Raw genomic sequence first — 20,559 nt, 5'->3', positions numbered from 1 at the left:
CAAGGCAAGGCCTGGGCCAAGTAGTGGGAGTGGGTGGGTAGGGGAACAGAGGTGGGGGGAGGGGTATGGGAAAATTTCGGGATAGCATTTGAAATGTAAATAAAGAAAATAATAAAAAATAAATAAATAAATAAAAAATAAAAAAAGAAAAAAATAGAATGAGAGATCACACAGTCTCTCCCTCCCTCCTTGTCCATGCCTCCCCCTCTCCCGTCACCTCTCTCCCCTCCTCCCTCCCTCTCACCCTTCCTTTTGCCTCTCACTCTCCCTCTGTCCCTCCTTGTCCCTCACCCCCTCTCTCCCCTCCTTCCCTCCCTCAGTCTCCCTTTTGCATCTTCCCTCTCCCTCTCTTTCCCTCTCTCCCTCTCTCCCTCCCTCCCTCTCCACCTCCCTCCCTCCCTGTCACTCTTCTTCCTTCTCTCTCTCTCCAAACACATCCTGCCATGATGTCTCACCAGAGGACCAAAGCAGTGCGTCTGCAGGGCCCTTAACTGAAACACCCTGGACTGGGGGTCGGAGTGAACCTTTCCACTTTACGAGCCAATTGTCTCAGATATTCTGTCACAGTAGTGGAAAGCTGCCGAACACATTAACCTTACAGAAGTGTTCCTGGCAATTGGCGGGCTGTTAAAGGGCAGCAGCTCACAGTCTCAGCTATTCTTCCAGGTCACTGTTTTAGGTAACTAGTAAAGTCGAGTTTGGCAAATCGATGTCTAATAATTAGTCTTTTCTACATGATTCTACTTCAAAATCACTACAAACTGCATATACGATACACAGATCGTGCGTGTTGTTCTTTAAATTTCTGAACTTCAAGAAACAAAAGTGGTTTTGTGCCTCTCCCAGTCATTAACCTTACCAGTTATTAGATAATGATTTATCCGATGGCTTACTTAGAGCACTGTGTGTACTGCCTGTTTGCTAAGCATGGCTTCACTTGTTACCTGGAACAGAGTGACCTGGAGGAAAAGCTGAGACGATGAGCCATTGCCCCAAACCCTTCTGTAAAAGCTTGCTCGCTTGCCAGCCTGCCTTGTGTTTTAGAATATAAAATGAGAACGCAAACTGAGCCTGGCATCAAAACCTTTCAGGATTTGTCCTGGCTTTGGTCCACCAATGGCGGCTCATCTCTTCTACTCCCTGGTGTCAGAGTGCTTATTCCAGAAAGATTCCCACAACAGTTCAAATGAGAACGCCCCGATGCTCAGATGTCCGAACTCAAACTCTGGCCCCAGGTGGTGGTGCTGTTTGGGGAGGTCACGATGCTGCTCCCTGCTGGAGGATGTGTGTCGCTGCAGGCAGCTCTGAGAGGTTCCAGTTCTCGCTCCACTTCCTGCTTGTGGTTGAGGATGCGCACATGGGCTCCCTGCTTCCAGCAGCTTGCCTGCTGCTGCCACACCTCCTCGGTGAGGTGGTGATGCGCTCATCCCCTTGGACCCATAAGCCAAAATAAACCCTCCTGTAAGTTGCTGCTGGTCATAGTGTTTTACCACAGCAACAGAAAATAACTAACACACAACTACATTCTAGTGAATATATTTATTTTTTTATACAAGTTATGTATGAAAGCTCATTTTGTCCCCATGGTGTCGCCAGACCTAACGGGCCACAGTAAGTAAATGCAATGCTGTTCCTCACAGCTGGGTTACTTCCATCAACCCAGAGCTGCACCAGGCTCTGACACCAGCCTGAAGGGTAAATTGAAGTCACACTTCTGATTTACTGACTTAGTAAATGCATTTCTTGAAGCATAACTAAAGTTTCTCAGCTCAGAGCCTGGGATAATAAGTGAAATACTTAAAAATCTACTTGATGAACAACAACAACAATGAATGATTCAATAAATGAACAAAAAGAACAACACATACTAGTGACCAACAGCGCCTCCTTTTACTGTTAAGGAGAAGTTAGTGGTGATGTTGGAAGAGATACAATGTTATTATTCATTTTTCGGTGTTTATTAAACGGGGTCCAGTGACAGCTTGCTTGGTTCATTCTCAGGAATTGAGAAAAGCTCAGAGAATACAAATTCTCAATTCAGTAAGTGCTGTGTTCCCATATGGCCAGAAGGTGGCGCTAGAGGTCATGGTTTGGTTCATGGCTTGTCCTTTCTTCCAAAGAACAGGCCTATTAACTTCTGCCTCTCCGGGCCTACCTTGTGAGAAGAGGAACCCATTTGGCCCTTGTGTATCTTTGCAGTTGGAAAATCTCCACCACTAACTGCTGGTGTGAGCACGGTGGAACTGAGACAGTACCAGTGCAGACAGCAGCGTGTGACACTTCCCCGTGGAGAGGCGCAAAGGGCAATGACAGAAGCAGACAGCTGGAAAGTCGGGATAAAGGTCCCTGCCTTAGAGGGTGGGGTCAAGCAGAGTAGTGGTCAACCTTGTGTCCCGAGGGAATTCCCACAGGAGGCTGGAGAGCTTTCTGTGTGGGTGAGAAGTGACTTAGTCAGCTTTTATGTGTCTGTGAGGCAGAAGACAACAAAGAGAAATAGAGTTGTGGGCAGGAGAGTGTCAGGAACCTAAGGGGAGACCCTAGAGGACTGCCACCAACACTAAGGGTGTGTCTCCAGGTTCACGCCCTTGCATGGTGTCTTCCTTACCTTACCATTCTGTAAACCTTTTCCGTTAACCTGTCTCTACACTGGGTACTATTTTGGATGCACCGGATACGTAGCAGTGAACAGGGAACTTCCACAGTTGTGAGATGGACAGACACGCAACTGCATAAACACCAAATAACAAAGGGGAGGAAGGAAAGGCTGTGAAGAAAGGGGGCACCGAATGGGTTGGATGGGGTAACCGTGGAAAAGGACACTATGCCCAGAAAAGAATCTGATTAGAACCCTGACAAAAAGGAGCAGCCAGGTCTGAGGGAAAGAGAGGGAGGAAGCAGGGGGACCTTAGAACTCCTCACAGGATGACTGAGAGCAACACCTTGCTTCTCCAGTGAGGGCTGTCCCTGGAAACCAGGGAGGCTGTGTTGGCCCTGTGGCAAACAGGCTAAAAGAGGAGGTTACAGAGGAGCACCGCCTGGGGAGGCTGCCTCAGCCACTCAAGGCAGAGATGCAGGTACAGTGGGGTATCTCAATGCATAAGAGGCGCCGAGGAGACTCGCCTATGGGAACGCAGATGATAGGGAGTGGATAGTGACCTGTGTGTTCTCCTGAAGAAGCCAAAGGATGGTGGTGCCACGTGCTCAGACGAAGAAGACGGCAGCTGGGCTGGACTGTGAGGGGTGGGAGGGAAAGCTCTGCTTTGTCTGTGGAAAGATGGCGTAGGCAGCACCGTGTGCTCTGTGTGGTTTGCTTCCTCTGCTTTATCCTGGTCAGTGGGCACAGCCCTCCTCCTCCAGAAGAGCCTGCTGGCATGGCTTGGCTCGTGACAGAACTGTGCCGACTAGTTTTAAAAGAACAAAGAACAGTAGAGAGACCAAGGGAAATGATACACAAAGCCAAGATCCCAATGCCAGGGACACAGCCTTGGGCTGGGGTATACAGATGGCTGCGTGATCCCACATGGCCCCACATTTTGGGGAAGGGGTAATGGTAGACATAAGACAAAAAGAAGTAGAGGGTGAGGTGGAGTGAACCCCAAATCCAACAGGCCCAAACCACATGTGCACTGAATCTGTAAAATAAACTGCCTAATAGTTTGTTCGCATTCCATGAGAGCAGGTTTGGGTGTTCTTTATTATTAGCAACACTAGACTAAAGGGACACAGCAATGTCCCTCTAGCCACCAGCTCATGGCAATGTCCCTTTAGCCACTAGCTCTGCTTTAGGGGATGGAAAGGGGCGGTGGCCAACCCTTTTGCCTACTATTAAATATACAAGCATGGGGTTGCCATTGGTTCCCCTTAGCAGGGACCCTGCCTGCCTGTTGCCCAATACAAATGAGAGATGGGCTCAATAAACAGGCTGACCCAGAGAAAAGCCAGCCTTCTGCCACTCTTCCATTAAGTTGAAAAGACCATTAATTAGACAAGCAGCTAGCCTGCTTATACCACACCTAGGAATTTCCCTTCTTCCCATCCCAACTAGCCCAAGCAATCTGCACAGTTGCTGCCACGGTTTAGACCTCGACTGTCCTCCAGAGACCAGCATGTAAAGACCTGGTCTGCGGCACTGTGGAGACACAATGGAACCTCTAAGAGGCAGGGCCTTATGGGAAGGATCCAGATCACTCCGGGCTTCCACAAAGCCACAGCTGAAAACCTCCACCTGGAGCCCCCAGTGCCTATGACACAAGACACCATGTGACTAAGTGTACAGACTCTGGGACATATCAGACTGCAGGAAATAACTTTTCTCTGCAAGTGAACTTCTGCGCAATGGAAATGACATGGTGGTAACGGGGGTGTGACATGGCAGTAATGGGGGTGGGGGACAGTAATGGGGTTAGGGGGGTGTGGGGGCAGTTGACAGAAGTGTCGCACACAGAAAGGGCCCAGATGCCTGCCACATCTGCTTTCAGAAACTCCGCCAGCATGTGGGAAGCATCCCACATTAGAGGTAGTGTCTCCTTCTGAAGGCATTTTGTCTTCCTTGTCCATCTACCTCGGATCAGCTTTGGGGACCGTGAGCCATGCACACAGGACACAGATTTTTGATGGGAGGCAACATCCGGGAGGGCTGAGCATTTCAGCGCTCTCTCCAGAGCTGCCCCCGCCCTGTCTTCATCCACATCTCCCAAGGGTCCCTTGGCTTCTTCAGTTGTTCCCTCCCCTCGTGAGACAGCCTGTCCCCTAAACTGTGTGGCCCAGGTCAGCCCCACCTAAGTCCTTTTATGAACTTTGGTTTCCTCTGCTGAACCCCTCACTTCTCTCACACAGCCGCAGATACAAAGACCAAGTACAATGACCACCTATTACCTGAGCCCAAGGTTAGTCCGCATCACCAAGTGGGCTCTGTGACCGTTTGAACAAGAAGCATCATCTATAGTCTCAAGCATTTAGTCCCCAGTTGGAGAGCTATCTGGGGAAGCTTAAACAGTATGGCTTTGTTGAGAGAAGTCTGTCACTGGGGTCAAACTTTGACGTTTATTTTATGTGTACGGGTTTTACGTACCATGTACGTGTAGTGAATGCAGAGGCCAAGGAGGGTGTTACATCCCCAAGAACTGGAGTTGTTACAGATGGTCATGAGCCACCATACAGGTACTGAGGAATTGAACTGAGGTCCTCTGAAAGAGAAGCCTGTGCTCTCAACCCCTGGGACATCTCTAGCCCCCCAACCTGGGCTCTGAAGTTCTAAAGTTATACACAGTTCCCAGTTCACTCTGCTTACAGCTTACAGCTTAATGTGAGCTTTCTTCAGCTTCTGCTCCAGCTGCCACGTGCTGCCCATCGCTTCCACGCCACCATCAACCACTCATCTCCCTCTGTCAGTGTGAGCCCATTAAACAGTTCCTTCTACAAGTTGCTTTGATCCACGGTGTTCTAGCACAGTTGGTGGGAAAGCAACCGATAGCAAATGTAAGTCCTTCCTCCCGCTTCATCTGCTCTCAAGATGTTGTCGGCTCTCTCTGAGCTGGACAACATGATCATGTTTGGGTTTGGGAGGGCCAAGAAAGAAACCTTCAGATACAGCTTGTTTAAACTGAGGCACATGTAAAGTACAGAAACTCAGTGCACGGCTGGATGCATTCTTACCTACATATAAGTGTAGCAGCTCCCAGGAACGATCTCCCCCCTCACTGCTGATATTGTAGCTCCGCAGGTTCTTGAACTTTTAATGACAACAAGGCGTCCAACCCTGAGCCTTGTGCCTGTATTCTTTCATTCCATATTGATAAGACTAGTCTGTGTTGCAAATAAGCCATTTATTTTACTACTGTGTAATACTCTACATATTCACACACATGTTTTACTTTATTCCTTCTGTTGGGGTATACCTAGGCTATTTCCAGCAATTTCTAGCAATTGTGAAGTCATAGTTTCAGCGGGCTTGTCTTTCTCTTGGGTAGGACCCAGGAGCGAAATGCTGATAGGCATGCATTGGGAGGATCTGCCATACAGACTGCGGGTACGGCTGTGCCTATGGCCCCCGTCTAGAACAATGGCTTCCAATTATCTTGGTGTCCCAGCCTCACCTTCTCCAGTACAACACAAGAGATGGCCTGGCCTATGGCACAGGGCAAACTTCGCTGCCTACCTGAGACAAGCACACTAACTTTAAAGTTTTACTCACCCGGAGAGAGAGAAACCACCCTTTCCAACCAGGGCTGGCATCCATTGTACCAAGAAGCTATGCACAGGCCGTAGAGATGGCCTGGAGATCGAAAGCACTGGTTGTTCTTCCAAAGGACTCGGGTTTAATTTCCAGCACCCACACGAAAGCTCACAAACACCTATAACTCCAGTTCCAGGGATCCCTCACCCTCTTCTGGTCTGTGGGTACCAGGCACACACAGAGTGCACCTACATACAGACAGGCAGAATACCCACGTACATCAAAGTTTAATTTAGCAAAAAGAAACAATGTAGCCGTCATTTATTATTGATATCCTGCTAGCTTATGACAAGTGTTGGTGCTGAATGTTCTCCCTTTGCCCCCCCCCGCAACTAATGCCCCCAAATATGCAGTCGCCAAACAACCATTTTGAAGCTCCATGGGATTCCTTACAACTCTGGCACCTGGTGACTGCTTCCCTCCTACTTGCTATCTTGTGGGTGCTTTTGTCCATCCTACTGCAGTTGGTAGAGAAAGCAGGGACACTGGAAGTGAGTCAGAACCTCCTAACCAATTCACAGAAGGTAGAGGCGGCTTCCCACAAAGGAACCTGGGCTAGAGAGAAGGCAGCCGGCAGTGACCAAAGGAGGACCCACGGTATACTGTTTAAGTTCTATTACAGTAGACATTGACACATATTGTTAAAGACCCACTGCCCTGTGGCCAGCAATAAATTCATCACACCCTGGTATGGAGCCACAATTGGGGTATCCTTCCACAGGATTCACCATCATTCCACGAAGCCTGCCTACCATCTAACCAAGCTCCAAGAAAGGCAAATAGGTAGAACCAGGCTCATCCTAAGGCGATGAGCACTGGGCAGGGAGAAGTACGTATTCCAGGGGGCTCTCACTCAGCAGGCACAAACAGAGGGGTCAAGGGATATCTCCTCAACAAACCTAAGCACCTTCCCTTTTATGGGAGCACAGCCATAACTCCTTGCACCAAGCCCCAGTCAGAGATGGGAGCAAACATACACACACACACACACACACACACACACACACACACACAGAGGCTTTGAACTGAGGAGAAAAGCAAAGGAGCACGGGAAGGGTCACTTCTTTTATTATCCCAAAATGCAAAGTATTGAAGGCACTTGCAATAACATGAGAGAGAGGAGAGGAGAAGCAGGAAGCAGAACCCCACCTGGAGAAAAAGAAAAGCTCTCGGGCCAGATCTGATGACAGCCCAGTGTCCACTACAGAAGGTAAAATTCCATTCTACAGACAATTAGGAAATTAAGAGCATGGGGTCAAGGGACGGGGAGGAGCAGTCACAGGTTAGTGGTTCTTCAAGGAACACATTTGGCAGTGAGGACCCCTTTCAGGGCCCCTGCTGGAAGAGGTCTCGGTACATCTCAATGAGCCGGGCGGCCTCGCGCTGGCCAGAGAGCAGAGCACCGTGGGTGGTGGAGTAGTACTTGCGATGTGTGGCCTCCCCGGAGAAGAGCACCTGCATGGGCTAAGTGGGAGGAAGGGGACGTGAGCGTGGAGAAGCAGCAGAGGCAACGGGCTCCCTGTCAGCCCCGGAACCCCCACTCCTACCAGGGAGACATGAGAGAACAGGATGCAGGTACTGTTTCCATGGGGTGAAGGGTCACCCACCCACCTGGCCGCTTTCCCTTCCCTTCCCTTCCCCATATACCCATGCCTCAGTTCCTTCTGCCCCAAGGCTGTTAGAAGTCCTGGCTTTATAGTCCCAAAGGACCCATTCACCTCTTAGTAATAGTCTAACCCTCCTTGGCCTTTATTTTCTTAGAGAGATTTATACCACCTGCTTCTGAGGCCAGCTGCAAATATGAAATGAAACTATGCATGTAAGCACTTAGAATCTGGAAGAACGTAAGCAAAGTTAGGTGGTGATTTAACAAACCTTTATGGAGCCCCTACTAGGGTGCAGGGATTGTTCTGGGCACTTGGATGATAAAAGGTGACCAGGCTGCTGCTTTGTGGAGCTTCTATGCTGGTGGGGAAGCCAGACACGAAACCCAGTTACTAAACAGTGTCGTATGTGATGATGGGTGTTTGGGTGAGGTGCCTGAAAGCCCAGAAAAGCCATTCAGTGTCTGGGAAATCCCACAAGCTTCCCAGAGAACAGGACCATGGCACCGAGTCTTAAAGGATGCTGGGTGAGTCAGCAGGCAAAAGGAACTCAGCCAGAGGGGAAGGCCAGCACACTGAAGACAGTGGAACTCTGGGCTAGCCGCTCAATCTCAAGGAAGCAGGTGTCCTAGCGAATCCAAGGTTGGTTCAGTTTCTTGAATATCAAACTCATGTGTGGGCTTTCTCCAGTGTTGAATCTACCAAGTCTAGACTAAGAACATGCATCCCTAGCCAGCTGCCAGGCTAGGGAAGAGGATGGGCTGGGACTCAGCACAGGCTGCCCACCCCCACACTCACCTGCTACTCCCCTCCCTTCTTAATCAAGCCTTAGTTCTTTTGGTGTTTGTTTTGAGACAGGGTCAGGAACCCAAGAGATCCACCGGCCTCTACCGCTTGAGTGCTGGGATTAAAACTGCACAACCTCTCTCATCTCCAGTCCTAGTTCTAAACTGGTTCCAAAGTTATTCAAAGTAATAAAAGTGCCGTGGCTCAGCCTCTCTGTCCACAGTGGTAATCATGTGACTGGATTCTAGTCAATGAGCTCCAGGTGTCCTGCTGACTCAGCTCCGAGGAGCTCCTCTCTGGTCCATGTAGTTTTTCCCTGCTATTGCCGAAGATGTAAGGACCACTGTTCTTGCCGCCCTCTTGGGGCATGAGTGACTACTGAACATGGAGGCTAGGAGTTAATGAGACGTGTTCCTCCACCACCCTCAGATTTTTGTCAATTGTTTCTGCTTTGCTTTGCTTCTGTCACAGCCAGGGGAGCTCCTCTGTAGGAAGATGCCCTCTCTAAGCACAGCTAGACAGACACCTTCATTGACAGACATCTCCTTCATCAATAATTGTTATGTTTTAACATTTAATGTATGTTCACAGTTAGTGAACAAAATTTACTATAGGAGCATATTTCTGCCCATTTTTAACAGTGTGTGTGTGTGTGTGTGTGTGTGTGTGCACGCGCACCATCATGTTCATACAGAAATCAGGACAGCTAGCAGGAATCAATAATTCTCTCCTCCTGTCTTTTGCAGGGATCCTAGGGATTGAACCTAGGTCAGTCATCAGAGTTGGCAGTGAGCGCCCTTACCACCAAGCCATCTTGCTAGCCTCAGGTTTATTTTCATCTTAAGAGTACAGTTGGCCTAATTTGGGGCAGGGCAGTATTCTTAAGTTTTTCTTTGCCTGAAGACAGTGACTATGTATCTCAGGCTCACCTTAAACTATGTGGCCAAGGATAACTCTGCACTTCTGAGCCTTTCCCCTCCACTCACTAGGGCTAGAATTACAGGTGTACACTTCTACGCAGGGTTTCTGAGGTGCTGGGCATTGTACCCAGGGCTTCAGACATGTCAGGCAAGTACCTTACCAGCTAAGATACAACCCCAGTCCCTCACATTTATTCTCTAAACACATGAAGGAAATAACTTCACTGCTGTGCCAACAGACTGTCTGTACTGCACAGCCCGAGGTGGAGACCATAAGGCACATGTGACTTTTGAACTTGAAATGCAAGCAGTGCAATCAAGGAACCAAAATTTTAAATTATTAATTTTAATTCTGTTTAATTAATTCAATCTAGCTGTGGCTGAAGGCTTATTGTCCAGCACAGCAAACAATGATTCATGTTTCAGAGATTCAAGAAAATATTTTCTACTTTTTTCTTCCAGATGTTAAGTGTTGTCTTGTTTTCTCTTTCACCATGGGAACCACCCCCATTGTTCCTCACCATGGTGCCCTTAGTGAACACTATCCCCAGCCCTCCTCCCCTAGACCAGACACATGCAAGATGTCCCCTCCCAGGCCTCTCCTCGTTACTCCCTGCCCACTCACCGCTGTCTTGGAGCTCTCTGTGTAGGGCAGGGGCTTGGCTAGCTTCTCCACATCCGCCCCACTGGAGCCCACCTGTGTGTAGGAATAGGAACCCCGGAAGTATGGGTTGCTGCCCCAGGCTGAGCGCAGGATTCGCCTAGGTTTTGGTATATTGGGGTTCCCTGTTGGGGAGTCAGAAGAACCAAGAAAAGGGAGCATAAGAAATGGCTACACAGGGAAGGCACCCCAAAACAGACAATCCTCTTACCTCCTGGGCTCCAAGACAATCAAGCAGCCAGGAGGTAAACATAAAAGATTGGGAAGAATGGGGGGGGGGGCTGGACTCAAGCTGTATTTCCATTCATTACTTCGTAGTGATCCCCAGAAAGCAAACATTATATATTCTCAAGGTCTTGGTTTTCTTAAAGTATTACTGGGGGGGTGGGGGGAATGCCTCAGTGGTAGGTTAGCACTCATGGGGCCCTGGGATTGAGTCTAGGCAGGATTCCAAACAATTTCAGATAATCATGCTTCCCTTTCTATTATGGGCTCTCCTGCAACCGTGGGCAGAAAAGAGTCAAAGATGCTGTGTGTGATAGCATATGCTTGTAGTCCCGCCACTCAGAAGGCTGAATACAGCAGGAGCATCTTGAGGTCAAAGAAAGTAGGCATAATCCAGTGGGTTCCAGGCCAGCTTGGGCTACACATGAAACCCTAGCTCTAAAAAAATCAGAGTAAAACAATTCTACCTCTGAATAGGATGCTAGGTAACAGGAAAGGGACAGCTATGGTGATGGTGACACGTGGGCCTTCTTTGCCACGAAGCCCTTAGTGAAAAGAGCAATCATTTTGAGTCATTCGAACTACAAAATGAGTGTGCCAGCAGAGGAGGCAGAGGCTAAATAAACATGGTTCTCTGCAGTGGCTCTCCCAGGAAGCACAGCTACCTCAGTGCCACAATCTGGAAAGGGTAAAACTGCTACAGACCTGGGAGTTGAGAAAGTAGCCAAGCCCCAGTGAGCAGCGCGGACGTGTGGCCCCAAGTCTTAGTGAGCCGCATGGACACATGGCCCAAGCCTTAGTGAGCCGCATGGACACATGGCCCCAAGCCCCAGTGAGCGGCATGCACACAGGGCCCACCTGTGAACTGTCGAAGCATCTCTGTGCAGATCTCAGCTACAGCCTCGTCATCACACTTCTCCATGACGAGAGCCTCCTCCCCACAGATCCAGCCACTCAGCACGTGGCCATAGCGCTCTGGTGGGTAAAGGACATCGAAGCCACAGATCTTGCGGTACCAGAGCTCAGGTGGGTAGGTGAGGGTACAGCTCTCTGCCTCATCCTCCCACACGAACTGCAGGCTGTTGCACTCGGGGCCCCAAAAGGGCTCCTCGAATTCAAGGAAGATCTTGTCAGTGGTACCGATACCCAGGCGGTGGATGGCGGCCACCTTCTCCGTGGGCAGGCATGGCCTAAAGAAACTGGTGTACTGCCTCTTGAGCACGCCCAGCGAAACGGTCACAATCACGTGGTCCGCTGGGATCACCTCGCAATCCTCGCACTCCACGACTACAGGCCACTGCTCATCCTCGTCCCACCTCCCCTGCTGGGGATTCTCTCCACTCTGGCCACCCTCCCCAGTGTCGTGATTGTGATCACCCTCACCGCGGGGCTCGATCTCAGGACCCCGGGGGCGAGCCGAGGCCTGGTCCCAGTGGATGCAACGGACGGGCTTCCCCAGCTGGATGACGTGTGGAGGAATGCCCTCAGCCAGCAGCTCCACAACTCGCATGAAGCCCGAGGGGATGATGTGATGGGCGCCTGGGATCTCCGTCCATTCTCCAAAGGCGCTCAGGGACACTTCATCTATGCTGTGGGAGCTGCTCTCACAGCTCTCCACCTGAGGGAAGACCCAGAGAAGCCAGGTGAGGCGGGCTAGGCCATGCAAGGAACAAGAGCCCTGAGCAGCAGGACACTTTGAACTGAAATTCCCCCAGAATTCATCTTTTTTTCACTCTGGCATCTATACTCCGCGGCAAATATACCTTCAGGTACTGCTGGATCATGGCGAGCTTCAGGCGCTTGGTGGCCTCTGTGTCGTCAGGGTCATCCCTGATGCGATTCCGCACCTTCTCCCGGGTGAACACCCCGACGCTGTTCTGACTCTCAGCGTTGACTGGTTTACCATGCCGGAAGAACTCCTGGGTCAAGTTATAGACCTGACAAAGAGACCCAAAGACTGAACACTTACCACCCTCTACAGAGGGCCCAACTAGAAAGCCACCAGTCCCCTGGTGTTCCTGGTGCAGCGGTGGCTTCTGCATGGAGTTGAGCAGGGTACCTGCTCTAGCCAGCCAGCTCCTCACCTCCAAGCCGGTAAGAAAGGTGTGATGGACCTCAAGCTTTCTTTGGGGGCTCTTCCTAAAACAAACTGAAAACATCTGGGACTTAGAGATTCCTCTTTGTGGGCTCTACACATGTCTGCAAGCCCCGCTCGCATGCCCTGGAGAATTTGATCTGCACACATTCACCTTTGCCAAGAAGCAGATGCAGAAAGCGCATCCCCTATAGACATTCTCTCTGCACTACTCAGGTCCCTAAAGAGCCCCTTCACTTGGTCTGGAGTACATGGGAGGAAGAGAAAAGAGAGCAGCCAGAAGCATCATCTCTGGGAGACCCCAGCAGGCCAAGAAACAACTTGGCAGGCACTCTTCAGCCAAAATACCAACCCACTCCTTATCCACAGTGACCATCAGTCCCTTGAAACAGGGTCCTTCCACCTCCTCTGCCAGCCCCTCCTATCATCCTCCCATGCTAACCCCAAACCCTAAACAAGTCGACACCTAGAGAGGCCCTAACATTCACTCAACATGCATTTGTGGGCTCCACACCCATGATGTATTTAGCAAGAGAAAGTCCCAAACCTTGCCCATACTCAAGTTGATGAGACATTCTAAGAAGATTTCAATGTGATACACTGTGACAGGAAAGAAATCAGGCAGGGTGAGGTCAACCAAGACACTCCTAACTCATTAGGACATAGCAACAGTGGTAAAGACAGGGAGAAGAAGAAAGGGTTACAAGCAGAAGAAACTGCACAAAGGGGGAGGGGGAGGCAGTCAGGAAACTTGAAACGGGTTGGTTTGGGGAAGAGGCCACAGCAGAATGCTGTAAGAAATGAATGGCCTTGGGAAGGTAGGCAGGTGCCAGGGCAGGAAGGCTAGCCACCGTGCCAGGGCCCTGACACCATGTGAGAATGGGAGAGCAGCGTGAGCCCCTCCCACTGCTGTCACTTCTGGGACTACAGCAGGGAACTTCTCAGCTGATAGCCTGTGGCTGATCACTTGTGGCCAGGCTGATTAGCCATTATCTCCTTCATTAAACAGTCTCTATTTGGTCAGCACACATCCATGGGAAAGATGTCTGCTCTGCACACAGCCCCAGGAAAAGCTGTGTGAAAGACGGCTGGCTACATTACCACATACCACCCCCACTGTTCCACAGGACAGAAGCCTCCATGTGAGACCAGCACATGAAGTAAAGATGCCTCTGCAGCATAAATTAGAGAGGAGATGAGTGAAACTGTTAGCCTGTCCTGCCTACAATCACAAGACGCTGGGTGGTCAGCAGTAGCTGAAGCCTCAGCAAACTCCTCCTGCAGGATCACTGCCAAGAACTCAAGCTGGGGACTCTCCTTCTCCTCCCTGGTTTTCCCCTATAAGATAAGCAACATAGTTACCAGTATTCAGCTCACATCATGGAAGACCATGGTTCCTACAGAGGAGTAACAAATGTAGCCATCACCCACTAGGACTATCATGTGGGTACAGTCTCCTCCCAGACATGAAAGGAGGGTGTGGGGCACAGGCCTATGACCACTACACCGATTCTTAAATACTTTTCATTGGGATTACAAGCCTTGTAACACTTGGAAGTAAACACAGCCATGTACATTTTACAGATGAGAAAATTGGGGGTCCAAGAGGTCCTATAGCTTAAGTGTTCAGTAGTCTCTGTCTAAGGCTAAGGATACAGTTCAGCAGTACAGCACTAGCCTACCACAGACAAGACCCTGGACTCAGTCAGCACTGGAGAAAACAAACCAACCAGGACAGGGAAAATGGCTCAGCAAGTAAGGCACTTCCTGCTCAAGTCTGAGGACCTCAGTTCAGATCCCGCACATACCCGCAAACCTAGCCCTGGACCTCAGTTCAGATCCCGCACATACCTGCAAACCTAGCCCTGGGTGGCTGGAGTCAGGCAAAGCCAGAGGCTTCACCTACCAGCTGTTCCAGCCGGGACACTGAGGGTCAAAATCACTAAGAGACTTTGCCTCAAAATGTAAGGTAGAACAATGTTGACCTCTGATCTACACATACACATACACATACACATACACACACACACACACACACACACACACACACACACACACACACACACAGAGGAATGGCCCTTCAGAGCCTTCTTTGTTGGAAACATTTATATAAAGCTAACTTTAGGCATGGCTTCACCTGGCAACTTAGAATGGTCACCAGTATTGACCAGAAGTCACACAAAGAAATCTTGACCGATATTTCTTCCTTCAGATACTAAGCAACACTGCAGTTGGATAACTACCTTGTCCATTTTATTTTCCACAGCCCCCTCTCTTGGCTTTCAGAAGTGAAACTGACCAACAGGAAGTAGAACAAGTCACAGCCACTGAGGGTCATTCTCAGGAAGTATCCACATAGCCAGGCATGGGGGCACACATCTGCAGTCCCAGTACTTGGAAGGTGAAGAAAAAAATAATCAGGACTTCAAGGCCAGCCTTGGCTACATAGCAAATTTAAGGCCAGGATAAGCTATATGAGACCTAGCTAAAAAATAAAAAATAAAAAATAAAATAAAAACCTAAGTATTTATGCTTAAAGCACTTTCAGGAGTCAGCATGTAGACCAGTAAGGTCTACTTTGAAGAACGCAGGTTACTATCTGCCCTTTGTATGTGAGTAAAAACATGGAACTGCCCTCATATAACTTGCTGGTCCATAGAGAGAACAGAGTGTGCACATCCTCCACAGACCAGGGAGCTCCACAAAGCAGGAGATTGGCAAGTGTACAATGAGTGCTTAGCGGTTCATTTACTGACAGGTAGTGGGGTCGTCACAACAGTAAAACCTACTGTTCTTTACCCATCTCCTCAGTGCGATTTACAGTGCTACTGAGAGATACTAAGAACACTGGTGGTTTTTTAAAGCTTGGATGCTACAATGATGCACAGAATTGCTACTCTATCTAAAATAGACTGCAATACTAACCAATGTAATAAGAGGAATCAGTACTCTGCGGCTGTACTCACTATGGTAACCACTAGATACCTGTAGCAATTCGGAATTTAATATTAGTTCCTGCATAGTTTCACTAGCTACAGTTCAACTACTAAAAAACTGTGAGTAGCTAGGAGTTATACTAAACGGTGCAGACCTGAAACATCTCCATCAGTACAAAAGGGTCTCCTGAATGATGCTGGTTACATGTAATTCCAAAAATATTATTAGAATGCCAAAAGATATGTTATTAACTAAATAAGTAAATGAATTAACTAAATTAACAAATTATCTAAAGTAATCACCAGGGAATTGAGACTCTATTGCTATAAACTAGGAACAACTAGAAAATGTTTGAGTATCTATAAAAACAAAAACAAAAACATAGTGACAACAATTACCACAACCCAAACACTTAGTAGAGTCTAGCAAATAACATTCATGGCCTTTCTGAGGAAATCTATCAGTGTCTTGCCTAGCTCAGCACATCCATGCATCCCCACACTGTTCTGATGATGCTCAGTATGTCCACACATCCCCACGCTGTCCTGACGGCCCCCTTACCTCGTTGTATAAATCGCTGAATTCCTCAACCACGTCCTTGGGGATGCGGCGGCCACGGTTGGTAAGGTAGCAGGCCACGCCATTCTTGGAGTAGAGGCTGATGCGGCCCACACTGCGCTCCCCATCCGTTGTCTCTTCCAAAAGGCCATTGGCTTCTGCTAGTTGATAGATGGGATTCCCGTGGGATCCATGGATCCAGGTGGCTCCCAGCTCAAAGGTGGCGTCTCCTGGTGGTGACAACAGACCCTTAGAGGGGCAGAAGTTTCTTTAGAGAAGGACAGGACTGCCCCCCTTTCTTCTCTAAGAGGACCCCATCCACATAGACTCAACAGAGCAGGAAGGGGTTGGCAGCTCTCTCTGAGGAACACCTGACAGCAGATGAAATGACCATCAGGGAAAAGCACTGGCCAGAGTGACTCTTGTGCCACAGCATCACCTGGTGACATCAGTTAGAAGCGTCTCCTTTCCTAGTCTTACCTTCTTCTAAGACAATACTACACACCAGACCCTCAACTCCCTCCCACTCAAGAGACACACTGAGGATATTCCCTACTATCTATTCTAGCACCTTAACAGCCCACGGCTCTGGAGTCCAAGCCTTTCTCCCAAATATAAGATGCCCCCTTCCAACACTTCTAGGACAGAAGAGAGGGCCACTCCGATGTAGAACATTTTCCCAGGATGGAGGAATACAATCCCAATCTCCAGGGGGTCCTTTCACCCCGGGAGGCTGACCCTGAGATTCTATCAAGGAGGGCTAAGGAGCACTCCTGGATCCAAGATGTCCTGAGAGGCATCCTGTCTCCCCATCCCCACACAGCAGCAGATCTGAGGTCACTGCCTCTGTCCTCAGCCTCAACGTCTTCAGATGCCATAAAGCTAGGAGGCAGCGTTCCCTGTCTAAGTTAAACTAGTGCAGAGAGCAGAGAAACAATTTGTAGTGTTTGTTTTTGCAGGCCAGGCTCAAGATGGTGAGTCTCCTGTCAAATTCTCAATAATCTCTCGTACCTTATGCACACGCCCCTTGACAAAAATAACTGTGTCATGCCTCCCACTGAGAGGCAGGATCTACCCCCTGAATTTGGGTTAAACTTGTGACTTGCTCTGACTAGCAGAATGTAGTAAAAGTTATACTTGCAACTTCAGAGCCTAGGGCTTGAGGGGCCTATTAGTCTTCTTATTGTTGATATAAAGCACCATGACCATAAACAACTCGGGAAGGAAAGGGTCTGTTTCAGCTTACACATCCACCTCAGAGTCCATCACTGAGGGAAGTTAGGGCATGAACCCAAACACGGCATAAACCTGGAGACAGAAGCTGATATAGAAGCCCATGGAGGGGTACTGCTTACTGGCTTGCTCCCCATGCTTGCTCAGCCTGCTTTCTTATAGCGCCCAGGACCACCTGCACAGGGTGATGTCACCCACAGTGAACTGAACCCTTCCACATCAATCATCAATCAATCATGGGCCAATTTAGTGTGTGTGTGTGGGGGGGGGTAGTTTCAAAATTGAATTCCCTCTTCCAAAATGACTCAAGTTTGTGTCAAGCTGACAGAAAACTAGCCAGCACTCTCAAAGTAACAACTATGGAAAGCAACAGAGCTTCACCTTGCTAGGAGCATGAGCCCAGACCCAAGCCTACACTTCCTACCAGACACAAGGGTAAGGCCACTTAGAGATCCTAACCAACTTGAGTGACATTTTCAAGTGACCCTGACATGCAGGAATCAAGGCAAAGTCAGCAAGAGACTCACCTACCCTACCCGAGTCCTGTCCACACTTCCTTCCCATAGACCTTGTAAACTCTTAAATCTGGGGTGGCTTGTTCTGTAGCAAGAGCTGTCTGACACAGTCTAAAGACAGTAGTATTGCCCCTCACCCCAAGAAGTAGGCATGTCCTCCGTATTTGCATGCCTTCCCTTTCTTGGAATGTTTCTAATTAAACCACTAGTTACTAAAAATAGCCCTGTGACATGAATGTGCCTACAACAAAACACAGCCTCATGCTGAAGCTAGAAGAGAACAATTGTCTGGTGTCTCTGAAAGAGGCAGGCATGCTCAGGCCCCCATGTGTAGGAAAAGAAAGCAGACTGAAGGACCAAAAACAGAAAGCCCAGGACCCTGCCCACAGGACTGCCTGCTGGCCACTGAGGGTACCTCTAGAGCTTCAAGCGTCTGTTCTACATTGAGCTCCCAATAGGAGCAGAGGGAGAACAGTAATATTATTATTGCTATTGCTATTATTATTTGTTTGTTTTTAGGCAATACTGCACATGTATGTAGTACAGTACCAGTCACTCTCTCCTCCTCAGAAACCCTCCCTCACATTCATGACTACTCATCTTGCTTTGTGACCCACTGAGGTTGACCAGGACTCTCTGGTGTGACCAAGGGTTCAGAGCTATCTATGGGAGGCTGGTGGTCTTAGCAGTGGGAATGACTGAACACAGTAGTCTCCCAGAGTCTATTAACAGCTAATAGTTGAGAGGGAAAACAGCCACTGGAGAAGGAACTGAACCCTCACCCTGGCACAGCAGGGAGCTTCAAGGTACACAGAGACTGGGCAGAGCTAAAGCAAGGAGAAAACTAGTTGTCAGGGTCACTTGAAAATGTCACTCAAGTTGGTTAGGATCTCTAAGTGGCCTTACCCTTGTGTCTGGTAGGAAGTGTAGGCTTGGGTCTGGGCTCATGCTCCTAGCAAGGTGAATCTCTGTTGCTTTCCATAGTTGTTACTTTGAGAGTGCTGGCTAGTTTTCCATCTCTAGATACTCCTCAGCTATGAGACAAGGTGGAGAGCGGGTTTGCCAGGAGTTGGGAGGACCAGAATAAGGCCACCACCAGGAGTTGGGAGGACCAGCATAAGGCCACCACCAGGAGTTGGGAGGACCAGCATAAGGCCACCACCAAGGGCGCTTCTCCCACTCACCGCCGTCTCGGCCACACCCGTATTCCCAAGGGCTCCAGGCACCATCTCATGCCTACTCACCTCCTAGCAAGTGATATCCTCAGAGCTGGCTCTGGACCCCTGCTCTAACTTCTGACAGGGACATGGCCATCATGCCATGCTGCAGTATGTCCACTGACACACTGGGTTCTGAGGCCTGCCTGTCTGCATACAACACAGGTGCCCTGACCAGCATGTTCTCCCCTATCTCTTGACATTCATCATTCCACACAGCCTAGTCACTCCCTCTTCTCTGCCTGGCAAGCTTCCCATCTGGTCGTCTAACACCCTGTGCCTTCCCTGCATGGTCTCAGTTGTCAGCTGCCTCAGGGACTGGGCCATCTATCTCCCCATCTTCTGTTTCTACATCAAACTCTGAATAGCTCATCAAGCCCAAAGAATCATAAATGGGACTGCTCTTTCCGGAGGCTGCCAGCCAGCCAATCAACAATGAGCAAAGAGCCCTGGGGCTCCTTGGCTGCCCCAGCCTTATGAGAACTCTGGACAGCACTTTCATTCTTCCTGCCAAGAGCCACCCAAGTTTGTGCCTGAAAAGGAGAAACAAAACCTCATACGCACCTTCCAGGAATGATTCTAAGGAAGACTCTTACTGTGGTCAACAGCTCTACGCTTAGAAAGAGTGTGTCTGTGATGCCTGCCTAGTCCCTACTTGACCACCTGGGTAAGCAAGTAAGTACACAGGCTGTGCACAAACACAAAACCCTCTAGAGGGGAAACTGGGGTGGCTCACACTTGGTACCTCAGTCCTTGGGAGGCAAAGAACTGGAGTCCCAAGGCCCACCTGTCCTAAAGACTGACCCATCTCAAAACAGAAGACACAAAAACACGAGGACCTGTTAGGTCCCCCATAACCCACGTAAAAACCCCATACCTATAATCAGTAGAAACAGGAGGACCCTTAGGGCTTCCTGGCCAGCCAACCTAGCAGAAAATTTTAGTTCCAGGCTCACTGAGAAACAGAGACCCTGTCTCAAAAAAAAAAAAAAATGTTAGAAAGCAATTGAGGGAGATAATCAATGTGGACCTCTAGCCTCTAAACACACAGACACACACACACACTCACATACACAGACACACACATAGCACACACACACTCATACACGCTCACACACACATAGCACACACACACTCATACACGCTCACACACACATAGCACACACATACAAACACACACACACACAGTCACTCACACAGACACACATGCACACACACATATACTCACGCAGTACACATTCACACATAGCGCACATACTCATAACACTCACATGCACTCAGAGACATACACATACTCACATACACACATACACACACTCACTCACACATAGCACACACATGCACACGCACGCATACACACACAGAAGGTCGAGTCTCTCACATACTCCAGGTCACTGGGTCATCTTCATACTCCCAACCCACTCGACCCACTGCTGGCCAGAACTCTCCACACACACTGTGACTGTCAGAACTGTCATCTCCAGCTCCATTTCAGGAAATACCTCTATGCTCTAGAACCCTGGCAACATCTTCCCACCCCAGGGGCAAGTCGCTTCTCTGGCTGCAGCAAGGA

The 20,559-nt window shown here is 49.2% G+C and overlaps 1 protein-coding gene across 4 annotated transcripts in view; it reads right to left on the bottom strand.

Annotated features, from left to right (window-relative positions):
- Positions 1–7,270: 7,270 nt before the first annotated feature.
- The window catches only part of Smox (spermine oxidase), a 34,254-nt gene continuing 20,965 nt past the window's right edge, over positions 7,271–20,559 (bottom strand). Inside the window, exons 3-8 of one of the 4 annotated variants that reach the window (XM_021192230.1) lie at positions 16,025–16,251; positions 12,195–12,368; positions 11,290–12,049; positions 10,171–10,331; positions 8,111–8,200; positions 7,271–7,699 (exon numbers count right to left, since the gene is read on the bottom strand). In XM_021192230.1, coding sequence (XP_021047889.1) covers positions 7,562–7,699; positions 8,111–8,200; positions 10,171–10,331; positions 11,290–12,049; positions 12,195–12,368; positions 16,025–16,251 — 1,550 coding nt within the window. In that variant the 3' untranslated portion in view covers positions 7,271–7,561. The remainder of the gene's footprint in view (positions 7,700–8,110; positions 8,201–10,170; positions 10,332–11,289; positions 12,050–12,194; positions 12,369–16,024; positions 16,252–20,559) is intronic. The other 3 variants (XM_029536721.1, XM_021192232.1, XM_021192240.1) reach the window with 3 other exon arrangements.

Source organism: Mus pahari, chromosome 3 (genome assembly GCF_900095145.1).
Source record: "Mus pahari chromosome 3, PAHARI_EIJ_v1.1, whole genome shotgun sequence".
Taxonomy (NCBI): domain Eukaryota; kingdom Metazoa; phylum Chordata; class Mammalia; order Rodentia; family Muridae; genus Mus; species Mus pahari.
This window is presented reverse-complemented; position numbering and strand designations above follow the sequence as displayed.